We start from the raw sequence: 21,119 nt of genomic DNA on the forward strand, positions 1-21,119 counted from the left end.
ACACTGCCTGAAATGGTTAGAAATCATTTTGGCCTGCCTCAGATGGTACCTATCCAGGAACTACTGCATCACCAGATTGATAACATGTGCCAGGCAAGGCATGTGTGCCAACTTTCTCTGCTGGAGGGTAAACAGCAGGTTAGTGCCATTATCACACATCACCATTGATTGAAGGACTAACTCTATGCCTGCCCCTGCAGAGGTGAAAGCATCTCTGCCACAGCAATGAAGTTGTATTTTTATTGCCCCGCCCAACAATTCCCCTTTGACTTGCAAAGGCAGCGTAGGGGGGTTTACATGTGGCAATGCAAGTGTAAATGAGGTCTTGATCCCCTCCTCCCCAGCAACATATACTGTACTTACTTTTCCTTTATTGTCCTGCCATTCTCTTTAGTGCAGGAGCTGAAAGAAAATAAATGGTACTTCCAGGTATGGATGATCAGGTGATTTATCCCATGTGACAATGCTGGGCCAGTCTGTGCTGCGTCAAATGGGGAGTCAATAGCCCTATGTAAGTTATAACTTCTGTAACTTATAGTTTAAACCAAACTTTCCTTACAGAAGCTGCATGGGGTGGTGTGGCAGTGAAAGGACTGTGTGTATAAGCTACTGGGGAGTTCTACAATATAATAAACCTTTTCCTTTTTTACTACATAGGCAAAACACAGGTCCACTTTAAATGAACAGGGAGACCATTATACAAGTTGTGATGGTTGGAAAAAGTTAAAAAGCTTTATTTTCTTTAGATATTCTCTTATTTACTCATCACATCCATATCAATGACAGCACTACCATCTGCAGGTTGTAGGAGCACAGAGAAGAAGAGCACATTTGAATATGTTACTACAGGAAAATATTGTTTTAATTTTTTTTTTTTTTGTTTTTTTATCTAGAGTATGTATTTTAAAATGATAGTGCCTCATAACATAACACGTAATTTATGTGTTTTAATAATTGTAAGTTGTAGATAATACATCTATAGAATTTTTATGCATGTTGAAGATTGCCCTTGTTCAAAAGTCTTTCTAAACAATATACATTTAAAAGCCACTAGCTATTTATTACTCCGCTGCCTTGGATAATAAGCACTATTCACACTAAACTTCCCCTTAATGTGACAGCTATTCAATCAGATGCTACATCTTGATATCAACACAGACTGTGTCCTCAGTGTTTGCTGCTTAAAATGTACTTTTAACTAGCGATACCGAGCCTAATGTGGTCAATGAGGCGCAAGGACATCGAAAGCGACAAATGAACAAAATAAAGAGGTGTAAAGAAAGTCCTTGTGAGGGAGCAGGAAAGGGAAACTAAGAAGCAATGATTATATCTTTGGAAGTAGCCTTTGTTTCAACTTGAAGTAATTTCAAATAATAGCCCTTCAAGGCAAGGCTTCGACAGTCAACCCAAGATTGATCTCCACATTCACTGGGAAAATCTGGAGCATTCCTGAGTGGAATACAGAGTTCCCACTCTTAAACTCGCTGGGAGAGGCTGTAAAATAGCAAGAGAGAGATCTCTTGTGTCTATCATTCTTTAAGCTCTTTAATGAATTCATTCTGATTAACCAGGGCCTCAAGTGTTTCCAAATGTTCAGGAGAGGTCGATAAATGCTAACAATGCATCAAAGCAAATCCCCATTTATTTGTTTTTACAGCCAGGTTTTACAAATAAAAAAACATGGTTGTACGCATAGAGAAGACATAGTTTCACTTCCATCTCCAATGGTATATGGGAAAAAAGAACATTTATAGTTAAAGCTGAACTGCATTCAAAAAGCTAATACAGAGGAAACACATACAGTGTATTTTACCTAAAGTAAATTACAATGGTCACAAACCCAATAATTATCAAAGACTAGGTTGCTGCTCATTTAACAGTGACAAACCCTATTAATATATATCAAAAAGTTAAAAGAAGGGTGCTACCTATAAATTAAAGGCAATATAGTGAAAATTAACAATAAGGTATACATCAAGTAATACAAAATGTCATATGTAGATCCATATAGTAAATAAGTCCAGAAAAGATAAAAAAAAAAAAATAGGTGTCCAATCACCTTGTCCCTACATATTAAATAGTGCTCAAATCTTAATAAAGGTGCTTCACCCAAAGTGCAAAAAATCAGTATACGCTCACCAGAACTATTCGGCTACCGCATGGCCATCAAGCATGTATATATTTATTTCCTATATATTTCAATTTCTCCACTAGATATGCAAACTCCTCTTCCCCGAATTTGGTACTGTAAAAAGGCTCCAAAAGGGATCACAAGAGGGACGTATATAGTGTAATTTTGTTTAATTAAAGCAACAAATTAAAATCACAATTTTATCCACTCACATGTTTACAGGAATATACAGTCATAAGACATGTGCAACTACCCCGGCTGATAGCTACTACCCCGTTCACCAACAGTAGGATTCGGGATGTGTTCCACCCAGGAGAAGTGATGTAAGGAAGGGCTCTAGTCATTGCATGTCAGACCTGCGCTTCAATGTATTTCGTGCATGCGTGCGTTATCAGGAAGTGAAGCCTACGCTATTTTCTAGGAGCCTTAAATCTGATCTCATGTATTTTAATTGGTCTATTCAGATATTTCAATCAGTTCGGCTGGGGGAGCTACATTTTTGAAATATCTGAATAAACCAATCAAAATACATGAGATTGGATTTAAGGCTCCTAGAAAATAGTGCTTCACTTCCTGCCTGTCCCTCCCTCAGCCTGTGACTGGACAATACAAGAAGAAGCAGCGAACTGATAAGCTCACCTCTGTGTCACATTGCTGGCATCTCCTATCAGCGTGTTCTTTGTCAGAACTTGAGCACTACAGCAGAATTGATTGTCTCTTGTGTTGTTTCTCCCTCTCGGGGTCTGATCTTTGCTTTAAAGGGTCTGTAAGAGGTTGGATATTTACAGCTTAAAAATGCCCTTTTATGTTATTCCAAGTGTCCATGCACACATAGGCTTTTTTTTTTTTTTTCCACTCAGTGAAATCAATTTAAAAACCGTGGGACCACCTCAGCTTACCGCTCAGCGTCCCTTCCATGCAGTCACATCATAGTGGCAATTTTTTTTTTTTTTTTTTTTTGAGAGTGTTAATGCCAGGCTAACAACTTTCATAATAACCGTATCATCCCTCTCGGTATCACACTCCCATCTTATCCCCCTTCTTGTTCTTGCCTCGACCCCCCCCCCCCCCCTCCTTCCTATCTGTGGACCACCTTATCCTGTTTTCCCTGTGAGAGTTTTAATTTCTATCTAGTTTGTACTTTATTGTATCTTGTCTACACCTATTTTAGGGCTTTCTCAACCCCTCTGAGATGAGCCATTTCTTCCTAAAATCTACCCAACACTTCCATTTCTCTATGATTGGTGTATTACTCCGCTCTTCCAAGCTGACTCTCAAACACTCCATCTTATAGGTCTTTTCTACCGCATCCACCCATTCCCACATTGACGGGGCCTCCTTCTCTTGCCATTTTTTCGGTATTAGTTTTTTACCTGCATTCAGCAAATGGGGAATCACCGATTCCTTATATTGTCTGAGCCCAGTTTTTGTCCCATGGAATAACACTACCCAGGGATCAGCTTTCACCTCTTTGTTAGTAATCTCTTTAATGAAGGCTAGGATTTGGTTCCAGTACGGTTTTATTTTTGGACAACTCCACCACAGATGTGTCATCGTGCCCAACTCTCTACATCCCCGCCAACATTCCCTAACACCGTCCCGCTGAAATTTGCTTTTCCTCTCTGGGGTGTAGTACCATCTCGTCATACATTTGAAACTCATTTCCGCAGTTCCAGCATCTACCGCTGAGCCATGCACTAATTTAAATATTTTCCTTAATATTGTGTTATCTGGTTGTGTTCCTAGTTCCCTCCCCCATTTTTTGATGTACGCAGGTACCCCCAGCTCTACTCCCTCCAACAGCGTTCTATACCATCTCGAAACAATTTTCTTTGACGTCTTTAATGAACATAATTGTTCCAAAGGAGTTAAATCTTCCGCTGTTCTAATCTGTGAGGGGAGTTTTTTAATAAAACTTGAAAGCTGTGCGTACCTCCACTCATCAATTATCATCATCTCTTTTTTTTGTGCCAACTCGTGATATGGTGCTATCCCTTCCCCTTTCATTACATCTTTTAATTTTACCTCTTCCTTGACCCAGTTTCCTCCTATCTCCTGACACCCTGGTAAAAAAAAATTATTGTGCTTTAACGCTATAAGTGGTGAATTGTATTTCCCATTAAATTGCCTATATATCTTATCCCAAATCCGCAACGTGTTTCGTGTAATGTTGTTCCCTTCCAAAAATACACTTCTCTCTTGTGGTGGGTTCCAAATTTGCTTCTCCAATTTTGTTCTACATAATTCGTGTTCCAATCTCACCCATCTTTTCTCCGTGTTATCCCTTCTACTCCATTCACTCACTCTGGACACTACAACTGCTTCATAATAAGTCTGCACGTCTGGCATTGCCACTCCACCCCTATTTTTTGGTTGTCGAAGTGTCGCGAAGGCCACCCTAGCTTTTTTATTTTTCCAGACAAATTTCATTAGGATGGTTTTTAATTTCGATAGGTATACATTGGACAAAGGTATTGGGAGCATCTGAAACCTATATAAGATCTTAGGGAATATTATCATCTTTAATGAGTTTATTCTCCCCAACCACGATAGTGGTCTATAACTACACCTTTTACATTCTGCCTGTATCTCATCTAATAACGGAATGTAGTTACAGCGGTACATTTTCCTTTCTGTTTTTGATAGTTTTATCCCTAAATATTTCAGTTCGCTCCTCCACTGGATTTTCCAATTCTGTTGCATACTTTGTGCCTCTCGCTTGCTAATATTAATATTCATTATCTCCGATTTTGACCTATTGATTTTAAAGTTTGACACTTCCCAATATTGGTCTAGTAGATTTAATAATTCTGGCATAGATGTCTTGGGGTTGTTTAAATACAATAATATATCGTCCGCAAAAGCGGAATATTTGTATTCAACTTTTCCCACTTTCACCCCCTCTATTCCAGGGTCTCCCCTTATTGCCGCTAAAAGTGGTTCCAAAGAGAGCACAAATAGGAGGGGCGAAAGCGGGCAACCTTGCCTTGTACCCCTCTCCATCTCAAAGGACTCTGACTCACACCCATTAACTTTTATACATGTCTTTGGGTGGTCGTACAATACCTTCACCCTCTGTATCATTTTTGGTCCTAACCCCATCTTCTCCAGTGTCTTAAACATAAACCCCCAGTCTACTCTGTCGAAGGCTTTCACACATAGGCTTTTAAAAGCTACAAAAAAAAACCCAGGGCCGGTGCGTTTCTGGAGCAGCAGCACCACAGCTGTAAAAAAGCTTGACACTGCTAAATGCGGCTAAACACATGTTAATGCTGTATACAGTGCTAAGGCGCATCAAGCATTTTTAAAGCTGTAGTAATTGGATTTTAGAGTGGAAAATAGAAAAGGGCAGAGAAACCCTGCTTAGCGCTAATGCGGCTAAACGCGCATTAAAGCAAATTCAAAACATTTCTAAATGCGTGTTTTTACAGCCACTTTTTCCTGCCATTGGTACTGGCTTTCCAGCTTGTTATTTAAAATGCCCTGTGTGCACGAGGCCTAATTATTCAGGGAAAACTCAAGGAAAGTGCAAATATCCCCATTTTGTCAATGAGATATTTTCAGGAAAAAAAGCACGATTAATTTATGAACTGTGATATACACCAATCAGCCATAACTTTATGACCACCCACCTAATATTTTGTACTTCCCCCTTTTGCCACCAAAACAGCCCTGACCCATTAAGGCATGGACTCCACTAGACCTCTGAAGGTATGCCGTGGCACCAAGCATTCAGTATAAGATCCTTTAAGTCAAGTAAGTTGCAAGGATGGATCGGACTTGTTTTTTCATTACACAAGTTTTCAATTTGATTGAAATCTGGAAAATTTGTAGGCTAAGTCAACACCTCAAACTCGTTGTATTCCCCAATCCATTCTTGAAACATTTTTGCAGTGTGGCAGGAGGTAATATACTGCTGAAAGAGGCCCCAGCCATCAGGTAATATTGTTTGCATGAAGGGGTGTACTTGGTCAGCAACAATGTTTTTGTAGGTGGTAAATGTCAAAGCAATATCCACATGAATGGTAGGACCAAGGGTTTCCCAGCAAAACATTGTCCAAAGTATTACAATGCCTGCACCGGCTTGCCTTCTTCCTATACTGAATCCTGGTGCCATCTCTACCTCAGGCAAGCACTAGGTGATTCATCGGACATAGCCACCATCTTCCTGTGCTCCATGGTCCAGTTTAGATTCTGAACTGCCCATTGTAGGTGCTTTTGCTGTAGACATGGGTCAGCATGGGCACCATGACCAGACTGTGGTTATGCAGTCCAATACACAATAAACTGGGACACCTGATTTTACTGCTTTCAACAAATCAGGGACAACGTGTTTACTTGCTACCTAATATATCATCCCCAATTTGACATGTCATTGTAACAAGACAATCCCTGATCACTTAATCTGCCAGTGGTAATAAAGTTATGACTGATCTGTGTATGTAATTACATTTTTCTTTATATGATATTCCTAACATACACAGCAAACTGGCTTAAAGTAATAAAGAGAATTTTGGAAAGAAGAATTGATTTACATGTCTGTAGTTCCATCTGTCTGAAGCTCTAATACAACAATAATAAAAACATATATAATAATAATAATAATAGATCTATAACTCCAACAATAAAGTTGACTTTTATAGGGCCCTTTAATATTTACAGTAACTTTTTTGATGTGCATTACCACACACACTTTTTGCGTATTCTGTACATGCAGGTATGTGCACATTTTTTTTTCTTCATGTATTATGCAAAGTGAGGGAGTTATAATTAGGATAGGGATTTACCATGTTGTAGATGCATTCTAACGCAAAAAAAGCTGTTTGAAAATAAATGATACATTTTACCACCAATGTAAGGTGTTTCTGTGAACCATTGTATGTATAAAGCAAGAAAATTTAATTAGTTACTGGCTAAAAAAAGAAAAAGAGAAAAAACGACTTAAGAAAACATGATTTGGGTAGTTTCAATGTCTGGAGGCATGATTGGCTAGTGTCAGAAACCATTAATCAGACTGAGACAGAAGTACAGTTAAATCTCACTTGTTCAATAATAATAAAAAAAGTAAACAGAGTAAACGTAGTTAAAACATAGCCAGAGTTCAGGAACCGGAACGGATAGTCAGACAAACCAAAACGTCAGGGAGCCAGAGATGAGCGTAATAGAACAGTAAGCAGGATCTAAAGGCCAGAAGGTATGTTATCCAAGCAAGTCTTTAACAGCAACACAGGAGAGCGTCTCTAGAGATGTGACCAAGGCAAAGGCAGAGATCATCTGGGCTAGACGGCTTGAGTAGGCAGGACTGACGAGCATGATATCATCAACAGGTGACTCACTGTGGAGAGAGAGAAGAGCTGGCAATTAGCTGGCAGCTGAGCAGCCAGCTCAGAGAAGGAAGGGCTGAGCCCAGCCCTGACAGCCAGAAATAGACCAGTGGAGACTGAACAAAGAAACACTCACATGTTCTTCAATGGTATAAACTTACAATGAAAATGTTTTAGCGTTTGGTATTTAACAGCTATTTATTATACCTGTGCAATACAATATGGAACACAGGATTTCCCTAAAAGATGTGACTAATTTGGAAACTCATCCAGATATTTCAAAATCACTAAAACGGAGGAATACTATGCATGAACAGATTTTATCCTAATTATAGGCAGATGGAAGATGTGACTAAGTAAAGTTTTTTCCCCCCCTGCAACACACCAGTACATTTAGAATTGCTTCACTATAGTCACAATATAGCATCTGATCCAGTAGATATGTCACTGAAGATAATTAACAGTATCAGAGAAAAATTTGTAGCTCATTTACTCACCATGGTCAGATGCAGACATAGACCCCTTTAACTTGTTTTCAAACAACTCCCTGAGTTTCTGGACAAACTTTGGGAAGACAGATTTCTCAGCTTCTCTCCCTCAGCAGCTCAGAGAGGGTCACTTGGCAAGGGACTTGTAACCAGGTGAATGACCCTCCACTGTAAGAAATGGTATGCAAGTAGTGGGGCAGGAGCCAAATACCATGCAGCTGGTCTGGAATACCCAGCTACAGTGGTTAACACCTCCCCAATTGCTACCAGAGCACTCCAGTTCCATTGAGGTGACACTTTTTCTTCAGACGTTGGGAGCCTCCTGCTTTTCTCCTATGTTACCAGAGCTACCCTTGGCATCACTGATAGGGATTTTGGGTATGAGGATAATTGCAAGCAGCTGTTTGTTTTTGGGACTATTTTACTTAAATGAAAAGTATAGCCAAAGCCCTTTTTTAATTCATTCTGCACTCCTTTTACCTGTTTTCAGTTGACAGTGGTCTAAAGCCTGCTTTTGGCTGACATCACTTAGCTGGTCAAGCCTCAGGAAATATACAGACTTTACAGTTGGTATCCACCCAGATGCCTGTACCGGCAGCTGGCTCAGCCTCTCAGCATGCTCCACAGTGAGCGCTGGAGGGGCAGATCAAGGAGCTTGTGATTGACAGTCTCTGCTCCCAATGGAGGGGGAGAATGTAGCAATCAGCAATGTTTGATCATTCAGTTCTAGGGTTAGAGCAAGCGGGGGACAGCTGCAGCTAGGATCAGTGCTTCAGCTATCTAGGAGAGATGCAAGATTTATTTATTTTTTCTGTACTTCCGCACTTCTCTTTTAAATAGTGATTCTCAGCTAGGCTCTTTTTTCAAATATGTTCTTATAAAGACCATGCTATACAGCCACATGTTAGCCTGATTTATGTAATTTGTTTTTCTAATCTGTTTTGTATTATACTGTTTACCTATTCTGTTAAAAATTGCGTACATTTTTATGACGTAAAATCTCTCTATATTCACTGTGAAGAAAGTACAAGATATTCACTCTCCTACGAATATGAAGTTTGGCAGCAGCTGTTTTAGTTAAAGCAAACCTGTTTTCTATTTAAACTTTTAAAAATAAAAGTGCCAAATCCAGCAAAGTGCTAAGCACATTTGTGAAGCATACTGCTGTGCTTCACAAATATACAATTTGTTTTCTACTGCTGCTTTATAAATCGGCCCATTAAACTGAGATTTACATTCAACTTTTAAAATGGTGTCCAAGTTCCCTTGAATAGTGCAGTACTTAGTATACCAAATGGCAAGAGAATGAGGTTGTGGGGAAACTAGATTATCTGTTTCTCTGAAAAAAAAAAAATTGACAGCACACTTACGATTTTATGGCATCTAAGAAGAAATGGTGATAGCCTGACAGCATGCTGGTGGTAATTGTGGACCCAGAGACCGAAACTAAAGAAGACCTGGAGCTGTGACTGAGAAATGGATTAGGCAGAAAAGAACATTTTGAGACCACAGCAGAAGGTCTGGATGGGTTTATGTTTGCCATCTACAGAATAACTCTCATGTACTTTGTGCCTCTGAAAAGTTTTACATATTAGAATCAGGTTTTTAAATTGTATTTTGTAGGTAATGAGGAGCCAGTATCACTCCTAAGAACCTTATGTCCCGTACACACGATCGGACATTCTGACAACAAAATCCATCGGATTTTTTTCCTACGGATTTTGGCCCAAGCTTGTCTTGCATACATATGGTCGCACAAAGTTTTCGGAAAATCTGATCGCTCAGAACGCGGTGACGTAGAACACGTACGACGGGACTGTAAAGAGGGCAGTAGCCAATAGCTTTTGTCTCATAATTCTAAGCATGCTTGGCACTTTTTGTCCAGAATTGTCTACACACGATCGGAATTTAAACGATCGTATTTTGTTGTCGTAAAACTTTAGATCCTGCTCTCAAACTTTGTGTGTCGGAAATTCCGATGGAAAAAGTCAGATGGAGCCCACACATGATTGGATTTTCCGACAACAAGATCCAATCGCACATTTTCCAACCCGAAAGTCCGACCGTGTGTACAAGGCATTGTAGTGTCCTCCCTGTCAACTCTTCACCAACATGGATTTGACTTCTCCAAGAGATTTTCAAAGAAGAAAAGCATTGATGTATCACAGTATAATTCCCCTACCCCAGCTATTTTTCTTAGTTTTCCTTCCCACCCGGCCAATGTACATATACGGCCGGGTGGGAGCCTTCTACTTCTGACTGGACATTTCTGAACGTCCTTCAGAAGTAGGGGGATCGCATGCGCGTGCCCACACAGCGGCGTGATCCCGATGCGCTTGTGTCACCCGGACACGGCCCATCTCGAATCGGCAGGAGGGCTCTGTGATGGGCCCTCCTGATCACATGATGTCCAATCACAGCTGTCATGTGATGTAAACAAACAGCCGGTTGCTAGGCAATCGGCTCTCCTCTCCTCACACGGAAGTCATCGATGAGGAGAGGAGAGCAGATCGCTGCAGCCAGTTGGTGATCAGTGAGTATGAGCTGTTTTTCACAGCTTTTTACTCACTGATCACCAACCTAGTCTAAAACACAATGTAAACACAATGTCCCCACACATGTCCCCAAAACACACATGTACCCAAATAATAAAAACACATGTCCCCAATAATAAAAACACATGTCCCCCACATATGTCCCACTAAAATCACATGTCCCAATGATTATCTCCACACATATGTCCATGATCACCTGTACACATCTGTACATGATCATTTGCGTACATATGTCTATGATCACACAAACCAATTATTATACACTTAACGGAATTTTTTTTACCAAATACATGTAGCAGAATACATTTTGGCTTAACTTTATGAAAAATTAGATTTCATTGGATTTCTTTTAAAATAGAAAGAATAAAATAATGTTTTTTTTTCCAAATTTACGCTATTTTTTCGCTTATATCGCAAAAAATAAAAAACTGAGTCATGAATAAATACCACCAAAATAAAGCTCTATTTGTGCAAACAAAATTATAAAAATGTCATTTGGGTACAGCGTAGCATGACCGCGCAATTGTCATTGAAATTGTGAGAGCGCTAAAAGCTGAAAATTGTGCTTTATTGTAGTGGTTAAAAAATTTCCTTCTTCCTGTATAGTCAGGTTAATTTTTTTTTATTTACTTAAAATGCTATTATCTTCTGTACTCATAGGGGGGGAAGAAATCTTCTCAGTGCTGGAACCTCAAAGAAGATTTCAAGAGTGTGCCCTACACAATTTTCTAATGGGGCAAGGTGCCCTGCAGAGCCAAACTAGGTGCTTACTACAGGACATGAGGCTGGAATTGGGGTTGTCCTGTCTTAGTGGCAACACTGGCTGCCCAGGGTGCTATTGCTGCAAATATTAAATAATCAGTGCAATTATATGTTTTGCTAAACTATCAAGTAAAATACAAATACCAATAATATTGTGGTTTATAGTGTATTTCCATAGCTTCCCTTTGCATATTTTTATCAAAATGTGGTTACTTCATGCTCGATTTATATATTGGTTATTCAAAATAATGTTGCATTTGTCTTTGTTTCCTAACTAGAAGTAGAACATATTAAATTCTCACGTGGGTGTGTTGGCCCCAGTGCAGAAACTGTAGGGAATTCAATATATTGCCAGCAAACCTTTTGTATATACTTCAAAGAGTAACATTCAAATGAACTAAACAAATCAGATGATAAACAACTTTTTATTTCCAATTAAATAATTTGTGTTTTTTTTGTGAGCAGAGAAATTCCTCTTGCTATTAACTACGTAATGTCCGATGACTGCACAATATCAGTAACTAGACCTGCTATGTAATATTCATAGAATCATGTTAATCCCTTGACAGCTGTTTCAATCCGGATGCTGTATAACAAAGACATGCAATATAACTGGGTCATTTATTAATTAAAACACATTAGCGTATTTCATTTATAAAGGGATCTCAAGCAACATTGCAAATATGTTGCATAACCTATTATGTTTTTTTTAATCTACGCTTTAAGGGCTGTCATCACAAGCTTAGACCAATAACCCATCATATTGTTTCTGTGCAGCTTGCCTATGTCAGCACTGCAACTGCAGATAAAGACTGAGCAAAGCAAAGGATTTAGCGGGAAAGACATTTACATACCTGTTGAATTCAATATCTGCAGTGCCAGAAGCCAGAAATGATTGATCACAAACTGCTAAAAGCAGGCAGCCCCTGCCACATGTAAAGGTAAAAGTATAGAGTGGACAAATCATGACTCCAGAGCAGAGCTGAAAATTGCAGGAAATGCAATGAAGCCGAGAAATCATAGTTTGTGGTTGGTGGATCTCAAGACACTTATTTGCAAAATTTGATCAAATTATTTCTATTTTTTCTGTCCTTGTTTGCCACTATAATGTGAATGTAGACAGGCAAAATATAAACAATACAATATTTAGAGTGGCCTGGGACTGATTACAGCTCTCAAAGCACAATGAAAGTAAAACTAGGGGTTAATATTTCTAGTTTAAGAATTTCTGGATGCCCTTATATATTAAAAGAGCTAATGTATTTTAAAGTGAAGTTATCTATTAAGAACCCTATATATAAAGAGCATTTTTTTGTGTTCATTGAAAAAAAAAACTACTTTTTTTTTATACCTGGTAATTTAAGATCTAGATACAAAAAATAAAATAATATTTTGTTTAATAACAGTAGTATATACATCCATAGAGATATCCATACTCATATTAGAAAGAATCTGAAAATTGTTTTTGCACCGTCCAATTGAAAACATAGGATAGCCTCCTTTTATGTCAGAATACCATAGATAAAGTAGGTAGATTGTATGACACTAGCAGAAAATCTGACAGTGCTTCTGTTATGCTATATTCTCCAACCTAAGGTGCTCAAAATACAATGTGGTAATGCATGAATCGCACTCCTATGAACTAAGCCAATGCATCTGCATGTTGCATTCTTAAAATAAGGCCAGGATTAAGCCGCAATGGTGTGTGTTGGCAGGACATGCAAAATAGGAGTGAGTGTGATGTAATGCCCATCTTCCTGGGTGTTTTTTTTTTTTTTTTGGACCTGAAACATTGACATGATAGAACTACTGTCTGTCATTGGAAATACACATATACCGAGACCTACGGAGAAAAGGGGTACCCAATACCTCTACCCTACAATCATCTGCAATTTCACACAGTCCCTATTCTTGCTCTTTCTAATATCCTGAAAAGTCATGGTGCACATCAATTCATGAATTGGATGCAGAAAAAAAGGGTTTGTTTTTTTATTTCCGCATTTTTTTTTTCTCTTTCAGTAGATACTTCAATTTTGTATTTCATGCAGAATGTATGGGCTTAAAGCTGTATGCCATATGATTCTAACCTTATGATATTTCTTATACAGGTGGTCTATGTCACTGCAACTTTCCCCTATGTTATGCTGCTAGTTCTCTTAGTCCGTGGGGTCACTTTACCTGGAGCATCAGAAGGAATTAAATTTTACTTGTATCCTGATTTGTCTCGACTCTCAGATCCACAGGTGAGAAATCAACTGCCTATTATTATGCTCTTATCAAAAGGACTGTCTGCTATAATGTACTAGGGAATTGGCAGTACAGTACAAATTCTAATGCATATTCATGAATAGGGGTGCAATTTGGGTTTGAGGTGACCCCTGCAGGTCCAGGATTTATGTTTCAGTGAATTTGTATGCCGATTCATCTGGGAAGATTTTTTTTAAACCATAATTCACTGGAAGACCTTCGAGGTAGGGCCAGCTGGATAAGAAGGGTCAATAAGGGAGATTTTGGTTAAGCCAGTCGCCCCATTATAAAAGCATGGAGGGCACAAAGCAGCTATAGTGTCAGTAAATTTAAAACTGCTGTGGGGAAAGCATAGGGAAAGCTGAAAAATTTCACTGGGAGAAACTACACTTTAAATCTGATTACTGATACTTTAAATCTGATTAGCTCTTTAGACAATAATTACCTTTGCTGACTTTTTTTTTTTGTAGTGTTGGGGACTTATTTGTCTTTCATTTTCATTTGTGGTTGATTTGAAGTCTGTAGTAAGATTTAGCTGATGTTTCATCCACAGTAAGCTTGTTTCCCTGCTGTAAGGCTTTCTTTAAAAATACAAAATAAAGGTCTTTTGGTTTGAAGGTGGTATTGTTTTTAAACTGGCCTTTTATTTTATGTTGTGATAGCATCTTTATTTTGGGGTAAACTGCCTTTTCCTTTCTTTTGTGCTTTTATTTTAAGTCGATAGGGACTTTTTTTTTAAGTGGCTGGTGCTCATAGCACTATATGTAGTATAACAAAATTCAACAGAATATGTACAAATGAAATCAAGGCTGCAAAAATCCAAAACAAATGACAGATTGAAAAACATAGTAGGACAAACTCCCCAAAAATATTCAAATGTATTAATAGTAAAAAAGGTCAGGTCTGAGCATGTAGGCCCTTTACAAAATAATCTGGAGTGGGTGACTGGGGACAATGAGAAGGCATTTTTTAAAAATACCTTTTTAAACCAGATGGCATATACTGTACCTATGTGTCCTAAAAGAATTGCGCTCTGTCATTTCAAAGCCATTGTTTATCCTTTTTAATGCAGTGCCTGTATTTAAAAAGGATCAAAGTCTTTACCAAGTAACTCTAGACCTGTTAGTTTACCTTCTATAGTTGGGAAGATACTGGAGAGTTTAATAAAGAGCCACATAGATGGGTTTTGCTTGAAAGAAATATGCTTGTTTGAAATAAATATTTTAACTACTTCCTAACCGGCCAATGTACATAAATGGCGCTCTCTCCTTCTGAGTGGACTTTCAGGAACATCCCTCAGAAGGAGGGGGATCGCACGTGCTCGTGACGGCGCAGTGGCGCGATACTGATGCGCTCGTGTCGCCCGGACATGGCGCATCTCCGATTGGCAGGAGGGCTCTGTGATTGGCCCTCCTGATCATATGACAGCCATGTCCAATCACAGCCATCACATGATGCAAACACAGAGCCGGTTGCTAGGCATTAGGCTCTCCTCTCCTCACACAGAAGTTGTGGGTGAGAAAAGGAGTGGGGATCGCTGCAGCCGGCTGGTGATTAGTGAGTATGAGCTGTTTTTTACAGCTTTCTACTCACTGATCACCAACCTAGTGTCCCCACACAATGTCCCCAAAACACATGTCCCCAAAGCACATGTCCCCAAAACATATATCCCCAAAACACATGTCCGCAAATAATAAAAACACATGTCCCCCACATATGTTCCACTAAAATCACATATCCCAATGATTATCTGCCCACATATGTACGTGATCACCTGCACACATCTGTACATGATCATTTGCGTACATATGTCCGTGATCACACAAACCAATTATTATACACTTAACGGAATTTTTTTTACCAAAAACATGTAGCAGCATACATTTTGGCTTACATTTATGACAAAATTCAACTTCAGTTTTACTGGATTTCTTTTAAAATAGTAAGAAGAAAATATTGTTTTTTTTCCCAAATTTCCACTCTTTTTTCCCTTATATCCCAAACAATAAAAAAGTTGTGAATAAATACCACACGAACAAAACAATAAAAATGTAATTTGGGTACAGCGTAGCATGACCGCGCAATTGTCATTGAAATTGCAAGAATGATGAAAATTGGCCTGGGAAGGAAGGGGGCGAAATTATATTTGGTACAATGTATGCACAGTAGATCCGTTCCACTGCATTTAAAGGCAGCTCGCCTTCTCATCATCAAGTGATGTAATCTATGAAAATAAAGGTAAAAAAGGTAAATCTATGAAAATAAAGGTAGCAGTTTTATTCAGTAAGTTAGTGCAAAAGCTAAGATGAGCACACAAAGTGCAGTAATAGTAACCCTAATGCAGCGTACACACGACCGGACTTTTCGACGTGTGGGCTCCAGTGGACTTTTTCTTCCCAAAAGTCCAGCGGACCTAGAAATAAAACTTGCTTCAAATCTTTCCGACGGACTCGAGACCGGTCGAAAAATCTGGTCATCTGTATGCTAGTCTGACAGACTAAAACCGACGCTAGGGCAGCTATTGGCTACTGGCTATGAACTTCCTTATTCTACGTCATCACGTTTGAAAGTCTGGCAGACCTCAGCTGCAAAGTCCGTCGGATTGTCCGCTGGGCCAAGTCCGTTGAAAAGTCTGGTCGTGTGTACACGGCATTAGTCATGCCAAACTAGATTAGTGGAAGGTTATTTCAATTTGATTAATATGAATAAGAATAACTTTAAATTGTGTATCATAACTTGCTCTTACCATATGCAGATATGTTCCCAAAAACTGTTTTTTTTTTTGGGATCATACAAAAGCTGATAAGGGCCTGCCAGATAACATTGTCCCCTCCTCTGTGACCAAAAGGAACAAAAATGTTTTGGTGGAGTTGGAAATGTCACATTTGGCCCATATTTTCAATGTGGTCCTAACTGTGTATGACCATATCTATGGAATGGTAAGTTAAGCCTGTAACAGATGTGGGGTCTAATCAGAATGATCACAAGATTTTCATATAGTGTGTACACTATTTCAAGAGCCAATTAAGATCTTCCAAAAGAAAATTACTGAAGGAGAAAACTGCAAAATGTTTCTTGTTATTGATCAGTAAGAATGAGCCAAACACCTCCCAGTTCGGTTAGCACCAGAACATCTGAACAGGCAAAAAAAGTGGATGAACACACGAACACCGTTAAAGTCTATGGGACGCGTACTGGGACACACATTAACCACTTCACTGTCCCCTAGTGTTAACTCCTTCACTGCTAGTGACATTTTTACTGTAATCAATGCAATTTTAATCACACTGATCGCTGTATTAATGCCAATGGTCCCATAATTGTGTCAAAATTGTGCGACGTGTCCGCCATAATGTCACAGTCACGATAAAAATTGATGATCACCGCTATTACTAGTAAAAAAAAATTAATAAAAATGCCATAAAACTGTCCCCTATTTTGTAGATGCTATAACTTTTGTGCAAACCAATCAATAAACGCTTATTGCGATTTACTTTACCAAAAATATGTAGAAGAATAAGTATCGGTCTAAACTGAGAAAAAAAAAATTATATATTTTTTGGGGGATATTTATTATAGCAAAAAGTAAAAAATAATGTGTTTTTTCAAAATTGCCGCTCTTTTTTTGTTTATAGCGCAAAAAATAAAAAACGCAGAGGTGATCAAATACCACCAAAAGAAAGCTCTATTTGTGGAAAAAAAGGACATCAATTTTGTTTGGGAGATACATCGCACAACCACTCAATTGTCAGTTATCACAAAAAGTGGTCTGGTCTTTGGCCAGCCAAATGGTCAGGGACTTAAGTGGTTAAAGTGAAAAAATAAAAATGAAGTATTCCTTTAAATATTGTGCCCAGGGGGGGTCTCTATAGTATGTCTGTAAAGTGGCGCAGTTTTCCCGTGTTTAGAACAGTACCACAGGAAAATTACATTTCTAAAGGAAAAAAGTAATTTAACCCTTTCCCGCCGAGCGTACGCAGATATGCGTACTCGGCTTCCGGGGGTATACCGGGATGATGCCCCCACCTGCAGGCATCATCCCGGTACCGTTTTTTTCAGCAGGCGATTGGATATCCAGGCATAACAACCGATGCGGCTAAAAGCCGCTCGACTGTTATGCCGGAGGAGCGGGAGGGGACGTCCCCCCCTCCCGACGCCTCCCGCCGCTGTTACCGGTGCTCCCGCTCGATCAGGACCACCGATTCAAGTTGCTCTGCCTTCGGCTGCTAGGGGAGGAAATGGAACGAAGCTGTAATCGGCTTCGTTCCAGTCTCCTCATAGTAAACACGGAAGCAACGTCATGACGTCACTTCCCGTTTACTCGGCTGCCAATGGCGTCAGTTTTAAAAAAATATACGGTATTCAGAATCGCCGTTTTCGGCGATCTGAATACATTGAAGTATAAAGGAGGGGTGGGGGGTCTTTTAGACCCCCGATCCCTCCATAAAGAGTACCTGTCACCACCTATTACTGTCACAAGGGATGTTTACATTCCTTGTGACAGCAATAAAAGTGATCAATTTTTTATTTTTATTTTTTTAAAACAATTTAGTCATTTTAAAATAAATAAAATAAATAAAAAAAAATAATAATTGTTTAAAGCGCCCGCCGTCCCCGCAAGCTCGCGAAGCTAAGAAAACGAATACGGAAGTCGCGCCTGCGTATGTAAACGGTGTTCAAATCACACATGTGAGGTATCGCCACGATCGTCAGAGCAAGAGCAATAATTCTAGCACTAGACCTCCTCTGTAACGCTAACCTGGTAACTGTAAAAAAAATTTAAAGCGTCGCCTATTGAGATTTTTAGGTACCGTACTTTGTCATCAATCCACAAGTGCGCGCAATTATAAAGTGTGACATGTTTGGTATCTATTTACTCGGCATAACGTTATCTTTCACATTACGCAAAAAAAATGGGCTAATTTTACTGTTTTTTTTTTTTTTAATTCATGAAAGTGTCCCTTTTCCCAAAAAGTTGTGTTTAAAACACCGCTGCGCAAATACCGTGTGACATAAAATATTGCAACAATTGCCGTTTTATTCTCTAGAGTCTCTGCTAAAAAAATATATATAATGTTTGGGGGTTCCAAGTAATTTTCTAGCAAAAAAATATGGATTTTAACTTGTAAACACCAAATTCCAAAAATAGGCTTAGTCATGAAAGGGTTAAAACTGATCACGGCTGTAATGAATTTTCGTGTCTCTGCAATGTAAATAAAACTCATTTAAAAAAACAACATTGCCCCCCCCCCCAGTCCATTACCAGGCCCTTTGGGTCTGGTATGAATATTAAGTCACACATTTACCTCACCGGGTGGCCCCTCCCCTTAGCTATATGACAGCTGTCATCGAGAAGAAGCATCACTCGGAAGGAGAGGCGGAACTGTTTCTGCTTTTTTTTTTCCGGTCCGTCGGGCTACGTGGATTTAAGTCGCTGGACATTTTTATTTTTTTATTTTTTTATAAAAGACTTGTCCCAAGCTGTCTCTTGTCTTTTTTACAATTTTTGACACTTTTTGGTGAAATGGTAGGGGTATAATGTACCCTGTTACCAATTCACATAGAGGGGGCGGAATCTGGGGGTCCCCCTGGTAAAGGGGGCTTCCAGATTCTGATAAGCCCCCTGCCCACAGACCCCCACAACCACCAGGCAAGGGTTGTGGGGATGAGGCCCTTGTCCCCATCAACTTAATTTTGCAAATAAGTCATTTTTGTTCATACATTTGGGCAAAAATTTACACTGCTACAACTCATTGGTAAAAATAACCCAAATTAGTGGATATTATTTAGTCTCTGTGAAATTTATAGAGTCTACAAGCTATGGTGCAAATCATTGAAAATTGATTACACCTGATGCACTGATGGAATATATCTAATTCACATGGGGGGGGGGAGACGAGGATCTGGGGGTCCACTTGTTAAAGGGGGCTTCCAGATTCCAATAAGCCCCCTGCCTGCATACCACCGGACAAGGGTTGTGGGGCTGAGGGCCTTGTCCCCATCAACATGGGGACAAGGTGCTTTGGGGGGCTACCAAAAAGCACCATCCCCATGTTGAGGGCATGTGGCCTGGTATTGTTCAGGAGGGGGGCACTCTCTTGTCCCCCCTCTTTTCCTGCGGCCTGCCAAGTTGCATGCTCAGATAAGGGTCTGGTATGGATTTTGGGGGGACCCCTACACCTTTTTTTTTTACATTTTGGCACAGGGTTCCCTTTAAAATCCACACCAGACATGAAGGTCCAGGTATGGATTTTAGGGGGACCCCCACGCAATTTTTTTTTTGAATTTTGGTTTGGGGTTCACCTTAATATTCTATATTCATACCAGACCCAAAGGGCCTGGTAATGAAGTGGGGGGGACCCAGTGCTGTTTTTTTTATTGAGTTTTATCTATATTGCCGAGACCCGACAATTCAGTACAGCCACGATCAGTTTTAAATTACAATTTTTCCTTTAGAAATTTTGCTATGGTACTGTTCTAAACACAGGGAAAATGCGTCACTTTACAGGCATACTATAGACACCCCCCAGGCACGATATTTAAAGGAATATTTCAATTTTATTGTTTCACATTAAGCATTAAAAAAATCACTGCTCCCGAAAAACTGATGTTTTTCATGTTGTACTAACCCCTGAAGGGGCTGCTGAATTTTTCTGGGCTTACCAATTACCTCCTCCAGCTCAAATGTTGTTCTTGTCTAGGGGTTCCCAGGGTTGATGACCCAGTAACTGTAGAGACCGACACTTGAATTCCTTGTTAGGATTTTTATTTTGCATAAGACAGTTGAACAAACTCAGTCTCTAAGTTGGGAATAGAGGGTATCAGGGTAAAGTTTAGCTCTGGTGCTTGGAACTGCTGACTTCAATAAAAGTCTCTCTCTCTGTACACAATCCAGGGAATAGCCACTCGCAACTGGATTCTTTAACCGCTGGATAAATCCTTAAGTTTGGGTTTAGCAGCCAACAGGTAATTCTAGCTTTTCAAAGTCTCTCACACAGACTTGGTTGAAAACTTAGTTATAACTGGAAGGCTAGAAGTAGGAACCTTTCTTACTGTACCAGAATCTTTCAGCCGGTACGGCGATACTGTAAGAATTGTGGATTCAGTCATTGTGCATGGCAGCTCAGCTTCGAGGCTCTTACCGAGCAGCCAGCCTTGTGCGTGGCTCTCTTACTGAAGAGTCCTCCCCTGGTTGCGCGTAGAGTTGCTGGGCCTCTCCAAACCCGAGATGGCACCGGAACACCTTAGAATCCTCCTTCCAGTTACTGCGCCTCAAACTAGCCAGTTATGAGGCTCGGAAATGGATGGATCCGCACCCCGGGCCATGAGGGCCCCTGGGGGCTGGTTAGGAGGACCAGGACCACGGAGTCAGCAACAACTTCTGGGCCGGAAACCCAGAACCACGTGACTTCAGCACCTTAAGTACCCTCTCCCGGATTACGCAGTGAGACAAACGCGCCCACTGATTGGCTCCGAGATGAAGATTGGTACCCAGTGCGTCCAGCCAGACTGCATTCTAAAGCCACCCAAAGGTGTACAACCCCACCTATGACCAGGCAGAACTTCTATACAGCCCAGCCAAACTGATGCCAAAGTACAATTTAGCACAATT

The 21,119-nt window shown here is 39.8% G+C and overlaps 1 protein-coding gene across 1 annotated transcript in view; it reads left to right on the forward strand.

Moving 5' to 3' along the window:
* Positions 1 to 21,119, forward strand: part of SLC6A11 (solute carrier family 6 member 11) — a 376,923-nt gene that overhangs the window by 194,600 nt on the left and 161,204 nt on the right. Inside the window, exon 7 of the mRNA XM_077452108.1 lies at positions 13,369 to 13,503. Coding sequence (XP_077308234.1) covers positions 13,369 to 13,503 — 135 coding nt within the window. The remainder of the gene's footprint in view (positions 1 to 13,368; positions 13,504 to 21,119) is intronic.

This window comes from Lithobates pipiens, unplaced genomic scaffold, assembly GCF_037356315.1.
Source record: "Lithobates pipiens isolate NorthernLeopardFrog02 unplaced genomic scaffold, aLitPip1_a1.2 Scaffold_23, whole genome shotgun sequence".
In the NCBI taxonomy this organism is placed as follows: domain Eukaryota; kingdom Metazoa; phylum Chordata; class Amphibia; order Anura; family Ranidae; genus Lithobates; species Lithobates pipiens.